The 21,869-nt window shown below is 32.3% G+C and overlaps 1 protein-coding gene across 4 annotated transcripts in view; it reads left to right on the plus strand.

Moving 5' to 3' along the window:
- Nucleotides 1-21,869, plus strand: part of Vps13b (vacuolar protein sorting 13 homolog B) — a 736,334-nt gene that overhangs the window by 326,173 nt on the left and 388,292 nt on the right. For all 4 annotated transcript variants that reach the window (XM_076835849.2, XM_076835851.2, XM_076835850.2 and 1 more), the window contains exon 22: nt 12,283-12,410. In XM_076835849.2, the coding sequence (XP_076691964.2) occupies nt 12,283-12,410 (128 nt within the window). The remainder of the gene's footprint in view (nt 1-12,282; nt 12,411-21,869) is intronic.

Below are 21,869 nucleotides of genomic sequence, written 5' to 3' on the forward strand. Positions count from 1 at the left end.
GCACGGGTGGGACCTGGGTTCGATCCTCAGCACCACAAAAAAATAAAGGCATTATGTTGTTTCCATCTACACCTAAAAAATAAATATAAAAAATAAACAAACAAATAAACAAATGTTTGAGAGTCATCTATGTGGACATATTGGAATTCATGATGGAGGAGATTTAGAAGCATCATTATAAGAAGTAGGTAACATAGCAACAAATTTATATCAGACAGTTAAAAAGACTTTTTAAAGAATGTGAGTAACTATGATGCACTACACAATCTTCAGAAACAGCAAGGCCATAAAAATAGGCTCTTAGGGGCCGGGCTTGTGGCTCAGTTGTAGAGTGTTTGCCTCAAACAGGTGAGGTACTGGGTTCAATCCTCAGCTCTGCGTATAAATACATAAGTAAAATAAAGATCCCCTGACAACTAAACAATGAATTTTAAAAAATAGGTTCTTACTATGAGGTCAGTTGACCAGAGGAACTTTAGGTGCTATGGAATTGAGGAGGGGGATGGTTTGTATGTAATGCTCTTTCATGAAAGGTTACTATTTGGACAGTTGGGTATGTTTGTAGGTATAGAGAAGAAGAAGAGGAGAAAAGGCAAATTAAAGATAAAGTGAAGTCATGATTATGTGATAGTTTATACTGTGAGGTCACAAATAAATAGGATAATAAAATCTGATGCAAAGATACAGAGTTTAATGTTTGAGAGAATGACTTCTTTTGAGACAGGGTTAGGAAGGTAACACTATATATCATTGTAGATCAAATTAGTTATTTTTCTTTTCACAAAAAGTTTTTGTTTTTCTTGCACTGTTTTAGAGAATGTTAGGGAACAGGAAATGTGTAATTTACCAAAGTAAGACTTTTTATTTTAAATGAGATTTTTTAGTGCAACAATATGGATCAGCAAATGCAAAATAAAACTCATCTGAGTAAAAATGCTTATGGTAATTATGTACTTTGGATGAACTCATTCTCTAATAAATCAGTATCATCTTTCTTCCAAAAATCAATCTGGGATAATTTTTAAAAATCTGACTTCAGGAACAGGGGTTGTGGCTTAGTGGTAGAGCGCTTGCCTAGCATGTGGGAGGCACTGAGTTCAATCCTCAGCACCACATAAAAATAAACAAATAAGGGTGTTGTGTCCATATACAACTAAAAATATTTAAAAAATCTTACTGCAACTAAATTAAACAGTACTTATGTTTGATTATATATTAAATATGACTTTTAAAGTCTTAAATAACACATAGGTTGTAGGAGTGGTCATATTACATTTTTTTAAATACTGGTTTATGCCTATACAATCACTAACCAGTTTTGTTGTTGTTTAGGTAACTAAACTCTCAAGTAGCCCTTTATTTTATATATATACGGAGTATATTCAGTATATTAAAGCAAAACATGATATTATACTGCTATTTTTCATCAAGGTATATATTATTCCAAGTTTTAATTAATTAATTAATTAATTAGTACCAGGGATTACACCCAGGGGTATCTAATCCCTGAACCACATCCCCAGCCCTTTTTATTTTTTAGTTTGAAACAAGAGTCCCGCTCAGTTGCTGAGGTTAGCTTTGAACTTGCAAACCTCTTGCCTCAGGCTTCCAAGCTGCTGGAATTGTAGGCATGCACCAGAGTGCCCAGCCGAAGTTTAAAAATCTATTTAAAAAAAAATATTCTAGTTATGGGCAGTGTAATTTTTTTAACATTTAAGGGAATTATCTCTTTTTTGTTGTTGTTTATTTGTTTTTGTTTTAGGATTATTTTAAGTAGAGAGACTACCAATTTGTGTTACTATAGTAGTAGTTGCTCCAGAGGCACTGAGATATATCTTGAATTTCTAATTTTTAAGAACTGTGAATTATAAACAAAATGAGTCACACCAATAGTTAGTCATCTAAAAATACTCAAGCCATCCTTAATTTGATTTTGAATGTTAAACATGTTCCTAATTACAGTGAAGAATTATTATTAATATAGAAGAAATACATTTTTGTGGTTTTATGTATATTAGAAGTTGCTTTAATCATAGTTTAACTTAAAATTCCATTCCTTTATTATTAATTAGACAATTAATTTCATTGGAAAATATTAAACTATGAGGGCAGACATTTATAATGTGCAGTTGATTTTATTCTCACAGGGACAAAATATGGTTTAAAAATGTTTTCCCCTTTTAGAACAGAAAGAAGTTCAAAATAAAATGAAGTATGTTTGATAATGCACATAGAAAATGAAACAGTTTGGAAATATTCAGAATGTCATCATAGAACTTAATGAAGATCTAAAAAAATTTTCTCATTTATAAGAAAAGAAAATTTCCCAATTTTAAAAAAAATCATTTTTATTTCTAAACCAAAAATTCATGTGGGAAAAATATTAGCAATCTTCAGAGCTTAAAAAGATACTTAAAATTCCCTTTTAAGTTGTTTCTGCATGAATTCTGGACAATCGGCGTAAGTTTGTAATTAGTTCACTTTTCAAAATTTAATTTCCTAAGAATTTTAAAGATCCCAGATAATCTTTTCATATGTCAGCCATAGACTGACATAGTGTGGGTGTTTGTAGCCATAGACTTGAAATCTTTGATGCTTTGAGTTTTTCCTTGATTATTTGGTGATACTCTTTATAGCTTTATCTACCAATTACTTACTTGTATTTACCACATTGTTTTCCTAGTGTTCTTATGAGGACTCTTTAAGTAAATCAGCAGCTTATAGAGAGATATAGATATAATTACACTTTTTAATGTGTCTTAGGTAGTATATTGTAGTTAGTATTTGTTGATTGATTCCAATAAAGTAGTTTGTTAAGCAAACTAGGTTTATTGTTTTTTATTCTTAAACATACTACTCCTTTTTTTAGCATGGATATTTTTTTCGTGGAACCTTTGTTTTTGAGATGAAGACTGATACTTGCTTTTTTTTTCAAACTCTTGTTCCCCTTATCTTTTTGGTCCATTTTTTCATTATTATTTCTCTAAGACTAAAGCAGAAGATATGTTTGTGTATGATTCTTTTTAATATTTCCAAGTTTTTTGATTTTCATTTTTATTTTGAAGGTAAGATATAGGTTCCTCTAAATGTAGTCAGAGAGAAAAGTTTGGAAGGTAAATTATTTTAATGCTGGGAAATTTCTTCCCTTTAAAGTAATTATTCTATTGAAGTACTTTGATTACTATTGTTACTGCTTCACTTCTCCTCCTCCTTCAAAACATTTTGGCCCAAGCCAGTCTGGATCTAAAGAAAACAGAAATATAGAAACAAAACCAAAACGTGGGAGGAATAGAAGAATTCTAGATAGGGAAGAGGGGTGGGAGGGAAAAGGAGGGGGCAAGGGATTAGCAAGGATAGTGGAATGTGATAGACATCATTATCCAAAGTACATGTATGGAAGACATGAATCGGTACAAACATAGTTTATATGCAGACAGAGGTATGAAAAATTGTTCTATATGTGTAATAAGAATTGTGATGCATTTTTCTGTCATGTATTTAAAAATTAAAACCAATAAAAAAAGAAAGAAACAAAAGTAAAACAAACAAGACCAAATGCTTTTTAGTGAAAAGCCACCTCACTGAGATCCATAGATCTAAGAAGGGAAAAGGTCATCAGTAGCTGCACTCAGCATTCTTATTTTCATTCCAGTGCATTTTGCAAAGGTTTGCTGATATCTGGCTAGTAAATTTCCATCTTCCCAAATATAAGGTAATTATTTATTCCAGTTTAATGGAAATGATTGCCTTTTCTTTTAAATAAATTTTTTATCACTGTTATATTTGTTATATGTCTTTTGTATTCAATCTGTGTATCTAGATTGTGACAGTTTCTTTAGAAAACCTAATGAAATTTAGAATGTTCTTTAATCATGCTGATTATATCTGAATTATGCCACTGGTAACAAAACAAATGCAGGATTGTTCTAATCCCTTCCTGTTGTTGAATGTCTGCTCTTCCTTCATTATACTTAACAGTGTGGCTGTGGCCTTCTAACATATGGAAGTTAACTTAATTAAATATTACCAAACTGTGATTTTCATATTTAAAGAAAATATGAATAACTGTTCTCATATTTTGCCCAGCAGTCCTATGTATAATCTAGTTTTGTGTACCACATTTTTGCAGGACACTGCTGTTTTATAGTGTTTTACTTGGAGGTTTAATTTTACCTACAGAAAACCTCACATGTGGAGTCAGATTCTAGGAGCATCCTAAGAACAGGCTCATACTTCACTTGTTACCAATGAACTTGTCGAAGAGGCAGAGCACAATCTTGTGAAATGTGTTACATGAATTATATTAATTACTTACACGTGATAAGCAAGGGGCACTAGAATCCTAGGACTCTTTGTGATCCCAACTCTTAGTGCACAGAAAAACTATCCAGGAAAGCCATTTCTCATCAGAGGTTTATGCCCCACATGAACTGCAACTGAGAGACCCTAGAAAGTAACTGCCCTGTATTTTACACTCTTGAGTTCTTGGGACTCACTGGCTAAAGCATTTAAGTGTGCAATTTTTCTTCTGGCCAGTTCTTCCGTATCAGGCTGTTGTATTCCCTATACATTCTATATCTACTCTTGAAAATTGCAAGCAAGGAGAGAAGAGAACTGGGTTGTTCCAAGGCCATTCATAGAACCATTTTGCAGGTCACAAGAAGTCAAGTTACAATTAAAAGAGTATTGGCTGAGGTAGCTGAGGAAATCTTGAGTGAAGAAAAGATCAGAAGAATAAAAGATCAGTACTACTATCTTCAAGTCTGCAGGCTTAGGCTGAGAGTCAGTGGAATAATGACCAGTGAATGTGGTAATGAGAGGACTGAGACCCATGTAACAGATGCTAAGAAGGGAATGAGGTTGACTTTCCTATGTTCATATATGTATAGACCACTAGTAAAATTCCACATCATGTACAACCACAAGCATGGGATCCTAATGAGAATAACTGTACTCCATGTATGTATAATACACTCTACTGCCATGTGTATCTAAAAAGAACAAATTTTTTTTAAAAAAGGGAAAGAGGTTGAATAGTTCTTGAGTAAATAAGGTTGGAATATAAGCCCTGTGATATATGCTTAAACCTTTTTGAGGATTTGTGCAGGGTAGAAAATGATGTTGCTAAAGCAGGGCATGTACAACTACTGACATATTGCCTGGTTTGACCTCTGATTGATAGGTGATTTCTTTACTAAGGAATAAACATTTCTAAATTAGAAAAGACTTTCTGATTATTAGAGACATAAACAGTATTTGGAAGTGGTTGATGAGAATTTATTTACTGATTCCCATAAGTAAAATGATCAAAAAGGCAAAGATGGATCTTTTTTGTGGGGGGAAGAATGACTTATTACCAGAGACTCTGTACTATCAGGTCTTTGTCTTTTCATGTTGGCTAAACTTTCTCTTACTGTACATACGTTTCTTGGCATAACAGTGTATGTTGACTGTAGTACCTCTGAACTCCCAAGCTTAATCATTTGTGATAAAAGAGAAATAGACTTTGTTCATTGTCTATTGAAAAAGTACCCAAGGAAAATTTTGTTGTCTTGGATCATGTGCCTTTGTTGAACAGTGAATAAGGCCAAAAAGATGAGGTACTGTGATTGACCCAGTGTCATCCCAGGCTGGGTCATATATCCTTTAGTACAGGGGCATGAGATATAATACCAGAAAATAAGAGGATAACAGAAATTAAATATTTTAGTCTCTATATACTAATTCTTCCTTTTTCAATTAGTCACAGCATATTTAAAACATAAGTATGAAACATTTGGACTCAGTAACATTCACATATTTTTGATAGGAAGAAGATAAATGAATTATGAAGATATTATACACATGAACTATAGAAGGTGGAAAGAATCTAGATAAGATATGAGATCTTTAAGACAAATTGTGCTAGGGATGGAACATAGGGCCTTATTCATGTTAATCAAGCTCTTTACTGCTGAGCTACACTCCAAGAACTTTTGTTTTAACCTACAGTTTATTCATTTGGGGGAAAGGAATTAAAAGGAATTAGGATTTTTTTTTCCTCCAATTTATTTTAAAAAAAAAATGACAGCAGAATGCATTACAATTCTTGTTACATGTATACAGCCCAATTTTTCATATCTCTGGTTGTATATAAAGTATGTTAACACCAATTCGTGTCTTTATACATGACTTTGGATGATGATGTCTATCACATTCCATCATCCTTGCTAATCCCCTACCCTCTCCTTTTCCCTCCCACCCCTCTCCCTATCTAGCATTCATTAGGATGTGGTTTTGTTGTATGGAGTTTGAATAGTTCAGTTCTGATTTGCATAATTTATTACTTTTCAGTGTTATTGGTTTCATTATAAAGAAATTTTCCCAGAAATTCATTAATTTGAGTTATAACATGTGATTTGAATCATTGTGTTAATTAATTGTACAGTTCCTTGAGAATACATTGTGATGTTAATAAGTGCATTATAAGATTTTCAGATATGGATTTTTTGGGATATAAGTATGCTATTTTAGTTTTATATGATCTGGCAAGAATTCAGAAAAAATTCAACCAAGTTGTTTTGTGTGCAGTCTTTTCACTCTGTTTTAGCAGTCAGAACAAGATTATAGCTTCCAGATGAAATTTTGAATGTCACATAGTGATGACATATATTTTCCTGGTTGGCTCAGCATGAGATGCAATTTCACATGCCATGTCACGCCGACTTGCAGCATCCAAAAGCCATTATTTCCCGGGGGCTTTCTAGAGTGATAGTATCAATATATGCGGAAGTTCATTATAAAACACAACTCATAACATCAAGATCACATTTTTAGTGTTTGAATTTTAAAAGGAAATCTGTAAGCTTCAAGCATAGTGAAACATTTTATCTAATAGCCCTTGAGGAGTGATTTTATTCTTTCTTTTCTCTTTTGGATCTTCTGCAAGTTGGCTTAAAATCCAGTGTATCAATGCATGCATACAAAATGACATTTATTTCACATTGATGGTTTTTCCTTCTCTTTAATTTAAAAAAGAGAATAGAAATAAGCAGCTAGTATAACAAACCAGGTGAGTTACACACACAAAAAAATTAAAGTGTCTCGTATCTATTTTCTGACAGATCTCTGCTTAATATCTTACATGCTGCTGAAGCCTAACAGGTTTTGTTACCTCTGCCTTCTTATATATCTGTAACTACACCTCTCTTTTACCACCAGTCACCATGTTGCTTCAAGGCATAACCCCAGGATTCCCCTTCCTAGCATCTCTGTTCCTGTGCATTGTCTTTCAAAATTATATGTTGAATCTCTTTATTTGTCTGTATGCTGCAATCCTAGTCAGAACCACATTATTTCTTGTAGAGAATAGTACTAAGGTATCTTACTGATGTAATACCATGTTCTTTAATCCTCTGTTCTCAGTTACCACTTCATTGTTTAAATGGTGGCAAGAGAGATCTTATTCCAGATTCAAATTAGATCATGTCACTAATGCTTAAAACATGTTAGTTGCTTCTTATTGTTCTTAATATAAAATCCAAACTGCTTACCATCTCTTGAAGAGTTAGCCCTGATACAACCTCTATCCAGTTATTCTGTTCCATCTTTTATCACTTTTGCTTACACTGATCCTCTCTCCTTGTGGACCACATCATGCTTTTTCTTGCCTGGGACTTTTTGCCTATGTTGTTTCTGCTCTTCTCATTGCTATGGACTTTTCATATTCCAGATCTCAGTTTAAGTGTTACCTTTTCAGTAAAGAAACCTTCGATACTCATTTTTTCTAAAATAGGTCTATTCCTCTCCCCCAGGATTCTCAGCCTTATTACCTTTTTCCTTGTCCTTATAAATCTTAACATCTTTTCCATTTATTTGGGGTTTTTTTCCGTGTCCTCTAGAATGTATGTCACAGGCCTTATGTAACTTGCTCTTTTTTGTTTGCAGACTCTAACAACTGATTCCTGGCATTGAGCAAGTATTATAAGTAGTTATTATAGGAATGAGCAAAATTTTTTCTCTCTTGATATTTTTATTTAAGGCCAGACAAATCACATTGTTTAATCACCTTCACTCCCTGTCCTTTTATTGATTTTAATTGATTTCCTATCACTTTTAATCTTTTTCTCAGATTTTCCATGAATACTTATTGAACTTTCAGAAGAAGTTAGCAGCTTTTTGTATGTTTTTATTGGTATATATTCCTACTAATTTAGAAATTTAAATCTAGTTAAAAATGCTGAATTATGATAAGAATAGTTCCAGTTTAACTCAAGATATTGAGGTAAATTTTTTCTGTAGTCAGGCAATCAAATATAATCTTCAGTTCTTGAAGAATTCTCATTTCTCTGCTATGTGCTTTGGAAAATTGCAAGTAACACATGATATAACTTCTGTGTGATGAAATTTCAGTTATAAATGGAAAGAGAAATGTGCCCTGAAATGTGTGTTTTGGGAACTGAGGAAAATTTATGGAAAGAAACCTTTACTGCAGACCTTAGGAACTGAAAAAGTTTTCATTGTGTAGGTGCAACCTTAAGGAATGGGAAAGGAGAGCAAGTACAGAATGAAAATGACCAAATTTTTTTACCTTTCCCATTCCTCCTCCCACTCCTCAACCTCTTTCCTGTATTCCACTGTTCTTCCTTCTATTTTAATGAGATTCTGTTTTAAAATTTCTTATTTCTCTCTAGCATAAAAGAGAAGACATTTAATCCTCAGCTTTATGAGCCTGGCTTATTTCACTTATCATGATATTCTCCATTTCCACCTATTTAGTAGCAAATGATGTATAACTTTATTCTTCTTTATGGCAGAGTAAAACTTCATTATGTACATACACTGTATTTTCTGTATCAATTAATCTGTTTATCTATTTTCTTTATCCGTTTGAAACTCAATTGCACACACATCAAACAATAGTTTTGATTTTTATCAAAATCAATCTATTACTTACACCTTAAATGTCCTTTCCTCTTAGAAATGTTAACTGATATTGAAAAATTAGGTTTGGTCCTTTCTCTATAATCTGACAAAATTCAAAGAATTATGTATAACATATAATTCTTCATGGTATAATATTAAACAAAAATAGCAGCTAAACAGAATGAGGAACACCTAGGCTGGTTCCATAACTTGGCTTTAATGAACTGTGGTTATATAAACATTGATGTGCTATATAACTATATGCTGATTTTAGTTCTGTTGGATAAATACTACGGAGTAGGATAGCTGGGTCATAGCTCTTCAGAGTGGTTATATTAATTTGAAGTCCCATCAGCAATGCATGAGTGTACTCCCCCACACCGACACACACACATCCTTGCCAGCATTTTCCTTAATTGTATTTGCAACAGATTATTTTGAAAATCTTGAATTTTAAGAACACAACTGTTTGGTATTGAATATTAGTATTTGGTTCCATTGGTATATTCATATTAATATAATATTAAAGTTAACCATTTAATCACTAACATCATTACTCAAGCTTTCAAAATGAGAACAGAAGTTTTTGACATGGTGATTTTGAAAAATTGTTACCAGATTTGAGTGCTACCTAAAGAGATAAAGGAATATTTTTGTATTAGTCATTCATTGAAATTTAGAGGCAAAAATATTGTTACTTAATTCTGTGTTCTTGACTTTGTGTGTTTTTTTTAGTCTAATTTAACTAGTGGCATATTAATAAATATGTACAAAAATATTATTTTTCGCTGGAAGAGCAAGAATAGTTGGGCATAAATGAGTGTATTGTCAAAATCCAGCCACTAACTACTATCACTTATTGCTATACATTATCACTCTGCTTAGCTGCTATTTTTCTTTAATATTATACCACTAAGAATTATATGTTATACCTAATTCTTTGAATTTTATCAGATAATAGAGAAAGGACTAAATCTAATTTTGCAAAATCAGTTAACATTTCTAAGAGGAAAGGACATTTAAGGTGGAAGTAGTAGTTTTATTTTTAATAAAAATAAAAACCTTTTATTTATTAAAAACGGTGTACAATTGAGTTTCAGATTGTGTAACCTTTGCATCTTTCCTATATATAATGATTTGTTACGTTTTCATCATTATTCCATACATTTTATTATTGTCTTAAACATTACAACATTTAAACTGAAAAGTATTCCTCATTCTTCATATGAAATACAACCACAATTATTTTGTATTTTGTATTTTTATTTTTGGTACCCATCAGGAAACTGACCCTTAGGTTTAATTGCTTTTCAAAAATCATTCAGAAAACTGTAAAGGTAAAAAACAAACTCATGTTGACTTCAACTGTAGTATATTTTTCAGGGTATAAAAATAAAAGTATAAAAATAAAAGAATAATATTCAAATTAGATGGATCATTTCTATGGAATAATTGTTTATATTAATTTAACCAACAAAATTTGGGTCTCAAAATTATTTATTACTAAAAACAAAAAAATATAATAAATATGTTTGATATCAGACTACCATATTAAATGTACGTTTTATATATCTCCAATGGGAATAAATAAATGTGATGTTTTCTGAAGTATTTATGGTACTACTGGACCCTTAGTAGAAATATGGTACATATATTTGAACTAGAAGTATTTGAACTAGAAGTCATTATACAGAAATTTAATAATAGGAGAGGTAGTATAGAATAATAGTCAAAAGAAGACTCTGGAGCCATACTACCTAGATACATATCCTTGTTTTGCCACCTACCAGCCAGGTGACTTTGGATATGTTAATTATCTGCTCTGTGACCTGCTTACTGTACATCTAATACATTAGTAAATCCTGTTGGTTGTATTTTAAAAATGGATATAGAATATCATTGTTTGCAGTCTCCATTGATTTTCCTGTTTCAGCACTTGATCCATGTGATCAATTTTCTATGCATCTGTCAGAACAATTATTTCAAAATATATCTTCAGTAATGCCATGGCAATATTCAGAACCCATTATTGTATCTCAGCTTCTCAATGTGAAGACCAGGCTCCTTACCATGACATATATAAGCCCAAGGTGATCTGGTACCTATATGTAATTTTAATCTCATCTCCTACTTCTCTTAACTTTACTCAACTTGTTCAAGCCATCCTTGCTTCTTTACCATTGCTTAACAATCCCAGGAGTACTCCTAACTCTGGACTTTGGCATTTTGTTCCAGCTGCCCATAAATATAGCTATATGAATCTCATCAAACTGTTTTTCTGTAACAAATATTTCTTTGAATTTTTGTTACACACAGTGCCACAGTTTTTAGGGATTATAAGAATGATAGTAGTTTAAATCTATTATAAATGTACATATGTGAACCAAGTTGGGAGAAGGGGGCAAGTGTAAGTGAATGTGGTAACCAGTCATTCTCATGGTGGTGATATGGTAGCACTTATTTTGGAGAGGTAGATCAGTTTAGTAAGTGTGGAAAATGAAACTATGATTTATTTATTCTATGCTACTTTAATGTAATAAAATAATATACATAAATTGTTTGTATTAACATAAGATATATAAGTATACATGAATTTGTTTTGATAACAACTGATAGTAATTTATATATCATTATAAATTATTAAATTGTTTAATTTATCTAATTTTACGTTATAAAAATTGTTGAAATTCTGTAATTTATTTGGTTGAGCAGATTCTTAATAAGAGTAAAATATAACATTTGATTTTACTACAAAATCTGCTTTTTATGTTCATCTTTTTGTTAACATGAAAATCACTTTGAGACAGACATTATTACCGTATATACATGTATGATTACGTTACTAGAATGACTTTGCACCATGTATAGCCAGAGGAATGAGAAGTTGTGCTCCATTGGTGTACAAGATGTCAAAATAAATAATTTAATTCTACTGTAAAATAAATAAATTAATTCAAAAAATCTCTTTATCATATTGGTTCTATAGATAAGGTTTTGTTATCTGAAAATTTCACATCTGGGAAGGTCTGTTTTCTTTTAGTTTTGGATAAATCAAGTGATTTATTTAAAAACATTGAAGTATTATTTTCGTACTGAGAAATGAATAAATTTAGTTAAAACTTAATGAATTTCACAAATGCATACCTCTATATAGTCAATAAATAGAACATTATTACTCAAGTCCACCTTCCAGTTACCAATACCTTGAATATTGTGAAAAACAGTAATTCTATAAGATAAAATGATCAAACAAGACTTTTATAATCTCATATAGAGGTGATATTTTAAGCAAGGAAATAGTCTTGAAATACTTTCTTTATAGTTTTGTGAAATTAAAAGTTATACATCTGTCAAATAATTAATCATTTTTATCCTTAGAATCCCGACCCTTATCAGTTCCTGTGAAAGCCGTGTTTAATATATCTGAGAGCTGTAGAAGTCCTGAAGAAAGAATGAAAGAATTTATTGGAATAGTATGGAATGCAGTGAAGAGTCTCACACTACAGGTAAAATAAAACTTATGATAAGACTCTAGTTTCTATAATAGTATTTTTAATTTTTTACATTATTAACATTGGTAAAATTTGTCACACAAGTAACACTCATGTAAACTATCTCATTTCCACAGTTTAGTTGAAAACTGTTGGTACTTTACTTAGTATCAACAAAATTATAAAAAACATATGCTGTATAAAAATTTACACATTTTGAGATTCTTCTTTCAAATTTTTTGTTCATTGTAGTTTTTGGGGTTTTTTTAAAATATTATTAAAGATTTTAAAATTCAGTGCAAAATCACACTTAGTATAACTGAGATAGATTATTAATTGGAATTAAATTAATCTAAAAGTATTATCTAATTGCTTTCCTTACCTAATTATAAATTTAAATATGAAAATTATTATAGTTATTTCTTTATTTTATTGTTACTAAATTTTCTTATTGATTTTCACTTTGAATTGTGTATCATCTTTTTTAAATTATCCTCCTTCCAGATGATACTTAAACTGGTGAAAATATATTTAATTATATGATTGTCTGATCTCATAGGAATTAGATAAAAGTAATTGAACAGTTGCAAATTACAGGTTTTATATAGAATCTTTCCTCTGTATACAATATGTAAGACCAATACCAGGGACATCTTTATGAAATTTTATGTGTAACAAACAATAACATACTAAATATTAGGGTTTTTTTAGTTCTGCCTAAGATGCAAAAAGTTAAAGAAGAAAATTTTTCCCACCTTAGAAATGAGAGCAAACTATAATACCTAAAAAGTTACAGTAATTTTCAGCCCTCAAAGCTGACATTTCAAATTTACATGTGACAAGCAAGCCCTAATTTAAGAATCTCAGAAAACACACACATATCTCAATAAATACATGAAAAGAGAACATTATTTCTACAGAAAAGGGTGTTCTTTTAGCTGGAGAGAAGTAATAACAGATAAAAATCTTGGTTTCATAGGAAGCAATGAAGTATTCCAGAAAGAGTAAACATGATGGACAGTAACTATTGAGGAAAAATATACACTTGGCTCTCAGTTTCTTTTCCCTTTACTTCCAATTAAATACAGCATTCAAACAACATGTGACTCTTAATCAAAATAAAAGAGCTTTAACAAAAAACTTCATTGCTTAAAGGGAATTGCAGTCATTTACTAAGAGTATTTTGTCTGTGTTATACTCACACCAATCCTAAACATGTGGTGAAATTATCTCTGCCAACACACGAGTAAGCTTTGTAGTGTATTCTTCCCTAGGTTAGCTTCTAGGAGAAAATACGGATGGCAAACTTAATAGTAATTTTTTGAAAGTTTGTTTGAGTTCCCATCTAAGGCATACTCAGATTGTTGACCTACAGAGACTGTAGAATAATAAATGCATATTGTTTTTATCTGCCATATTTGTGGTGATTTGTTATACAGCACAGAAAGCTAATGCACACAGATACAGACACATTTTATAGCATAGCAGTAATATATTCAGATTAATTGCTACATTTAAATTCACCTGTAACTAATGCTTTTTATATGTTTTCATTTGTAAAATAACAGTGACGTGTATTTTAAATATTATTGATACAAGAGGTAGTAACCTGGGTTAGACAGTTCTTTACAGCCTCTCTTTTCCTGAACAGACTGCTCATGAGAAAATTGAAAGAAGAATACTCTGTCTGAGTAAAGGTGCCTTGTCATTTCTTCACAGTAGCGTTGTTCTGACTCTTTGGTTTGTAGGAATATGCCTTCACAAGCATCAGCTAAGTCACACCAGTCTCACACCACATGCAGTCTTTTATTGTTAATTATATCTTAATACCTCCTTGTGTTGACTCAAATCTCCTTCTCCCCAGCAACATCCATTAGTGCAGTAATGACAACATATAGGAAAGATCTACATAAATGTGAAAACATCAGTTTCATTTACATTGTGATTATAGAAGCAGGAAATACATAATACTCTAAGGTGGTGCTGAACACATATAGTCAATGTTAGTCTTTCTATAAAACACTGTCTCCTTACCATGTCTTTCATTGTAAATCACTCAACTTCCACTCCCATACCCATAATTATCCCTTCAAGGTAGATCTCCTATGCTTCGTGTAGCTTAATAACATGTAGTTTTTCTTTTGCTAACATCTTTATTGTCAGTGGAAACCCATTACTGATGAAAATGAGAATACTTCATGGCCGTTCTATCAGTCACATGTTCTTTCTCAATTTCATCAAACTCAATCTGTATTCTTAGCTTGCTCCAGTCTGTAGTTATAAGAAAGTAAACCTTGCCTATTTGTTTCTCCACAATGCCTCCCAGAATCTTATGTGCTCCTATAGGTGCTTTGGATATTTTGTATGTGTTAAATTGCCAATAAAATAAGTAATTTTTATTTCTGATCCATATTTCACAACATATTGTTATATATTATTTTAGTAATTCTCTACTAAAATTAATCTGTGATGTATTTAGTATTCAAGACAATTTAAATATTGAATTAATGAATTAGTAGTTCTAAACATGAGTAACTTAGAGCACATCTTTCTACTGTAATGATGTAACAGGGAACTTATCTGATCATAGTACAATTTGAAATTGTAAATTATGGCTTGACACAAATAATATTTCATGACAGAAAGGAATAATTCAAGTATTATTGGATCACTGCCTGGTGCTTTTCCTTACAACTCAGGCATTTTCTAGCACATTAAGCTTGATGTGTGTAAGATTAGTAGTATTTTTTGCTAAATTGGGACTTACAAATTCTAGTAGGAAAAACATACTTTGCCTCTTTCCAGAGACTTTTTTGATGATTAATACACTTTCATAGAAAACTTTTCTCTTTAATTTTGGTTTTTAAACATATATAAATTGCTTTCTTTTGATTTTAGTATGTAGCTCTTCTAAGTTGCATATCTTCTTTTTTCTTCTGTACAGTTTTCCTGCTCTGTTCTAGTAGAAGTGTTTTGATAGAAAAATACTGGGAAACAAATTTAGCCTACATTCATTTGTATACCCACACATACACAATGTATTTATATATTTGAAACTTACATATGTGAAGTTTTACTGTGATGGGACTATACAGATCTTTTGGATCTTATGTGTCATTCAAATTAATTGTACACTTCTCAGTGGTAGCCCTGAGGAGTAGAATGTAATATGAGAAATTTCTAGAAAGTAGTATGCTGCTAAATATAATCTTGGCTTTCTGAAGTTCTGTATGTCCTTTGTGATAATTATTAGAGTTATAAAATATTTCTGTTAAAATAGAAGTACCCAAGAATAATGAACATATTAATCTTTTAACACTCTAGTATAAACTTATTATTTAAAAAAGCAATTTGATTAATAATGCATCACAGTATGTAGTCTTTCTCTCCATTTATTATTCCTTTCATTAATTTGTATATTCAGCTCCTGCTTTCTGTTATGTGTCTTATTATATGTTCAGGAGACAAAATAAACATAATAGTTCTTGTGGTCTAGCAGGAAAAAGGCCATGTGCCCACATATGAAATATCATGGGTGGAGCACCTCTTTTTTAATTAAATTATTTATTTTTCCTAATTTGTTATACATAATGGCAGAATGCAATTCATTTCATATTATACAAATAGAGCACAATTTTTCAAGTTACTGACTGTACACAAAGTATTTACACACCATTCGTGTCTTCATACATGTACTTAGGGTAATGATGTCTAAGTCATTCCACCATCATTTTTACCCCCTTGCCTCCTCCCTTCCCCTCCCTCCCCTCCCTCCCTTTTGCCCTATCTGAAATTCCTCCATTCCTCCCATGCTTCCAACTATTGCCATTATGAGTCAGCATCCTCATATCAAAGGAAACATTTGGCCTTTGGTTTTGGAGGATTGGCTTTCTTCACTTAGCATTATATTCTCCAACTTCATCCATTTAGCTGCAAATGCCATGAATTTATTCTCTTTTAATGCTTAGTAATGTTCCATTATGTACATATACCAAAATTTCCCTATTCATTTATCTACTGAAGGGCATCTAGGTTGGTTCCACAATTAAACTTTTGAGAATTGTGCTGCTATAAACATTGATGTGGCTGTGTCCCTATAGTATGCTGTTTTTAAGTCCTTTGGGTATAGACCAAGGAGTGGGATATCTGGGTCAAATTGAGGTTCCATTCCAAGTTTCCAAGGAATCCCCATACTGCTTTCTAGATTGGCTGTACCAATTTGCAGTCCCACCAGCAATGTATGAGTTTGTCTTTTTCCCTACGTCCTTGCCAACATTTATTTTTGTTTGTATTCTTGTTAGCTGCCATTCTGATTGGAATGAGATGAAATCTTAAGAGAAGTTTTAATTTGCATTTCTCTAATTACTAGAAATGTTGAACATTTTTTTTTTTCATATGTTTATTGGTTGATTGTATATCCTTTTCTGAGAAGTGTCCAGTTCCTTGGCCCATTTATTGATTGGGCTATTTTTTATTTATTTATTTATTTATTTACTTATTTTTTTGGTGTTAAGGTTTTTGAGTGCTTTATAAATCCTAGAGATTAGTGCTCTATGTGATGTGCTTGTGGTAAAGGTTTGCTCCCATTCAGTAGGCTCTCTATTCACCTCACTGATTGTTTCTCTGGCTGAAAAGAAGCTTTTTAGTTTCAATTCATCCCATTTATTGATTTTTGGTTTTAAGTTTTGCGTTATAGGAGTCTTATTAACAATTTTGGGACCTAATCTGACATGATAGAGATTTTGCCTACTTTTTCTTCCATTAGGAGCAAGGTCTCTGGTTCAATTACTAGGTCCTTGATCCACTTTGAGTTGAGTTTTGTGCATGGTGAGAGAGAGAGGTTTAATTTCTTTTTGTTACTTGTGGATGTCCAGTTTTCCCAGCACCATTTGTTGAAGAGGCTATCTTTTCTCCAATATCATTTTTGGCGCCTTTGTCTACTATAAGATGATAACTGTAGTTATGTGGGCTAAACTCTGTGTCCTCTATTCTGTACCATTGGTCTACAGTTCTATTTTGATACTAATACCAGCAGTTTTGAGGTCTGGAATAGTGATGCCACTAGCTTTACTCTTCTTGCTAAGGATTGCTTTGGCTATTCTGGGTCTCTTATTTTTCCACTTGAATTTCCTGGTTGCTTTTCCTATTTCTATAAGCAATGTCATTGGAATTTTGATTGGGATTGCATTGAGTCTGTATAGTGCTTTTGGTAGTATGGTCATTTTGATAATATTAATTCTGCCTATCCAAGAACAAGGTAGATCTTTCTATTTTGTAAGATCTTCTTTAATTTCTTTCTTTAGTGTGTTGTAGTTTTCATTGTAGAGGTCTTTCACATCTTTCGTTAAATTTATTCACAATATACTGTTTTCTTGGGGAAAAAAGAGATAAAGTAGATTCTGATTAAATAATTAAAATCTAGACTCAAACATTCTTGAGTTTTTGGAAAAATACTATCCATTTTCCAAGATGTTTCGTGAACCAAAATGTAAAACAGAAAAACATGAAGTTGTCATCAGATAAAACAATATCATAACTTAAAGTCATCAAAGGATTATTCTTTCAGTTGGAAGTTTGAACAAGTGAACGTATTTGGGATCAGAGTTCATTTGGGGGTCAAAGTTGGTAATTACTAAGAATATTCTCTTCCACTAAAGATAGAAAAACTTGTATAAAGATATTAGCAATATTTGCTATAAACCGTTTTTAAGAGAGAAGATGGAACTTTCATACTTAATTATAATGGATTATTTTGTAATAATCCATGTAGATTTAAGATAGTCTTTTTTATGTGAATTTTGTTTGGGGGGCTTTTAACAATAGATTGTCATGAATTTATTCTTTGCAGTTATTCTCTATCTACTCATCAGCAAAAATCCTATCTGTTAAACTCAAAAGGCTACATAGTTATTCTACAGACCTATAATAAGCAGTGCCATGACGTTGATAAAATTAAAATGTTCTGACCTTGAATTCACAAAGAAAGAAGAATATTTTATTTCTTCTTGCCAGGCTTAGTTTTTATTTTTTTAAATGTTTCTTTCATTTCTTGGTTGTATACATTGAAGTTCATGTCATTGCCTTACTATTCTGTAGCAGTTTCTGGGTTTTTAGCATTTATTTGTTCATTTGTTTTGAATATTTAGTAGTCTCCAATCTACCTTGATCTCTTCTTAATAATTCTGTTATTCTTTTAGGGGACTACTTCCCATATTTTGTGTTATTCTGATTCGAGTGTCAGAGTGACTCAAGCAAAGCCCCATAACCAGTTAAGCTTGGCCAATTGAATTCTCTCTCCTAGGAAATTTCTTCTGGAGCCTGACCAGTAATGAAGTAATCATGTTGCTTGCCTGAATTATTTTCAGCATCAAATAGAAGTAGATATTTCAGGCTAGACAGATGAACTATTAGTCATATTAATTAAAAAAGCAAGTTTTTTAAACATTTAATGCTGGCAGTTTTGTAGAGACTTAATTCTTATTTATAATCATTGAACAAGTAACAGCCATTGTGTGGTAATTTTTAGAAGGAGGAAGTCTGGAATTGAAATGTAGGAAATTTTTCGTGTCTTCCCTTGACAGATTTTTATGGGAAAAGTTTTTTTTTTTTAATCATGAACTGATTTATAATAATCACTCTGGGAAGTAAGATAGCAAAGGTTCATTTTGAGGATTTTAAAATGTAGACCTCAAGATGACTATATTTAGATTTCTTACCCAAAATAATTTCATAATACATTGAAATATTTTCAACTAGGATACATGATTTGGGTTAGTTTTATATATTTGTTGTAGTATAAATGTAATACTGCTTATTTTTTTTCCTTTATTTTATTCATTTATTTTTTTTAATTAATTTTTATTGTTGGTTGTTCAAAACATTACATAGTTCTTGATATATCATATTTCACACTTTGATTCAAGTGGGATATGAACTCCCATTTTACCCCGTATACAGATTGCAGAATCACATCAGTTGCACATCCATTGATTTACATATTGCCATACTAGTGTCTGTTGTATTCTGCTGCCTTTCCTATCCTCTACTGTCCCCCCTCCCCCACTCCCCTTCCCTCTTCTCTATCTACCCCCTCTACTGTAATTCATTTCTCCCCCTTATATTTTTTTCCCCTTTCCCCTCACTTCCTCTTGTATGTAATTTTGTATACCCCTGAGGGTCTCCTTCCTTTAGCATGCTATTTCCCTTCTCTCTCTCTCTCCCCCGCCCCTCTCGTCCCTGTTTAGTGGTGATCTTCTTCTCATGCTCTTGCTCCCTATTCTGTTCTTAGTTGCTCTCCTTATATCAAAGATAATATTTGGCATTTGTTTTTTAGGGATTGGCTAGCTTCACTTAGCATAATCTGCTCTAGTGCCATCCATTTCCCTGCAAATTCCATGATTTTGTCATTTTTTACTGCAGAGTAATACTCCATTGTATATAAATGCCACATTTTTTTTTATCCATTCATCTATTTAAGGGCATCTGGGTTGGTTCCACAGTCTAGTTATTGTGAATTGTGCTGCTATGAACATCGATGTGGCAGTATCCCTGTAGTACACTCTTTTAAGGTCTTCGGGAAAAGTCCGAGAAGGGCAATAGCTGGTCAAATGGTGGTTCCATTCCCAGCTTTCCCAGGAATCTCCATATTGCTTTCCAAATTGGCCGCACCAATTTGCAGTCCCACCAGCAATGTACAAGTGAACCCTTTTCCCCACATCCTCGCCAGCACTTGTTGTTGTTTGACTTCCTAATGGCTGCCAATCTTACTGGAGTGAGATGGTATCTTTGGGTGGTTTTGATTTACATTTCTCTGACTGCTAGAGATGGTGAGCACTTTTTCATGTACTTGTTGATTGATTGTATGTCCTCCTCTGAGAAATATCTGTTCAGGTCCTTGGCCCATTTGTTGATTGGGTTATTTGTTATCTTATTGTCTAATTTTTTTAGTTCTTTGTATATTCTGGATATTAGGGCTCTGTCTGAAGTGTGAGGAGTAAAGATTTGTTCCCAGGACGTAGGCTCCTTATTTATCTCTCTTATTGTTTCTTTTACTGAGAAAAAACTTTTTAGTTTGAGTAAGTCCCAATTGTAAGTTGTAAGTAAGTTGATTCTAGTTATTAACTCTTGTGCTATGGGTGTCCTATTGAGGAATTTGAAGCCCGACCCCACAGTATGTAGATCATAGCCAACTTTTTCTTCTATCAGACGCCGTGTCTCTGATTTGATATCAAGTTCCTTGATCCACTTTGAGTTAACTTTTGTGCATGGCGAGAGAAAGGGATTCAGTTTCATTTTGTTGCATATGGATTTCCAGTTTTCCCAGCACCATTTGTTGAAGATGCTATCCTTCCTCCATTGCATGCTTTTAGCCCCTTTATCAAATATAAGACAGTTGTAATTTTGTGGATTGGTTTCTGTGTCCTCTATTCTGTACCATTGGTCCACCCGCCTGTTTTGGTACCAGTACCATGCTGTTTTTGTTACTGTTGCTCTGTAGTATAGTTTGAAGTCTGGTATAGCTATACTGCCTGATTCACACTTCCTGCTTAGCATTGTTTTTGCTATTCTGGGTCTTTTATTTTTCCATATGAATTTCATGATTGCTTTCTCTATTTCTACAAGAAATGCCGTTGGGATTTTGATTGGCATTGCATTAAACCTATAGAGAACTTTTGGTAATATCGCCATTTTGATGATGTTAGTTCTACCTATCCATGAACAGGGTATATTTTTCCATCTTCTAAGATCTTCTTCTATTTCTCTCTTTAGGGTTCTGTAGTTTTCATTGTATAAATCTTTCACCTCTTTTGTTAGGTTGATTCTCAAGTATTTTATTTTTTTTGAGGATATTGTGAATGGAGTGTTTTTCCTCATTTCCATTTCAGAGGATTTGTTGCTGATATACAGGAATGCCTTTGATTTATGCGTGTTGATTTTATATCCTGCCACTTTGCTGAATTCATTTATTAGCTCTAATAGTTTTTTTGTAGACCCTTTTGGGTCTGCTATGTATAGAATCATGTCATCTGAAAATAGTGATAATTTGAGTTCTTCTTTTCCTATTTTTATGCCTTTAATTTCTTTCGTCTGTCTAATTGCTCTGTCCAGTGATTCGAGAACTATGTTGAACAGAAGTGGTGAGAGAGGGCATCCCTGTCTTGTTCCAGATTTTAGAGGGAATGCCTTCAGTTTTTCTCCATTCAGAATGATGCTAGCCTGAGGCTTAGCATTGATTGCTTTTACAATATTGAGGTATGTTCCTGTTATCCCTAGTTTTTCTAGAGTTTTGAACATAAAGGGATGCTGTACTTTGTCGAATGCTTTTTCCGCATCTATCGAGATGATCATATGGTTCTTATTTTTAAGCCTATTGATGTGGTGAATAACATTTATTGATTTTCGTGTATTGAACCAGCCTTGCATCCCAGGGCTAAATCCTACCTGATCATGGTGCACAATTTTTTTGATATGTTT

Source organism: Callospermophilus lateralis, chromosome 16, assembly GCF_048772815.1.
Source record: "Callospermophilus lateralis isolate mCalLat2 chromosome 16, mCalLat2.hap1, whole genome shotgun sequence".
In the NCBI taxonomy this organism is placed as follows: domain Eukaryota; kingdom Metazoa; phylum Chordata; class Mammalia; order Rodentia; family Sciuridae; genus Callospermophilus; species Callospermophilus lateralis.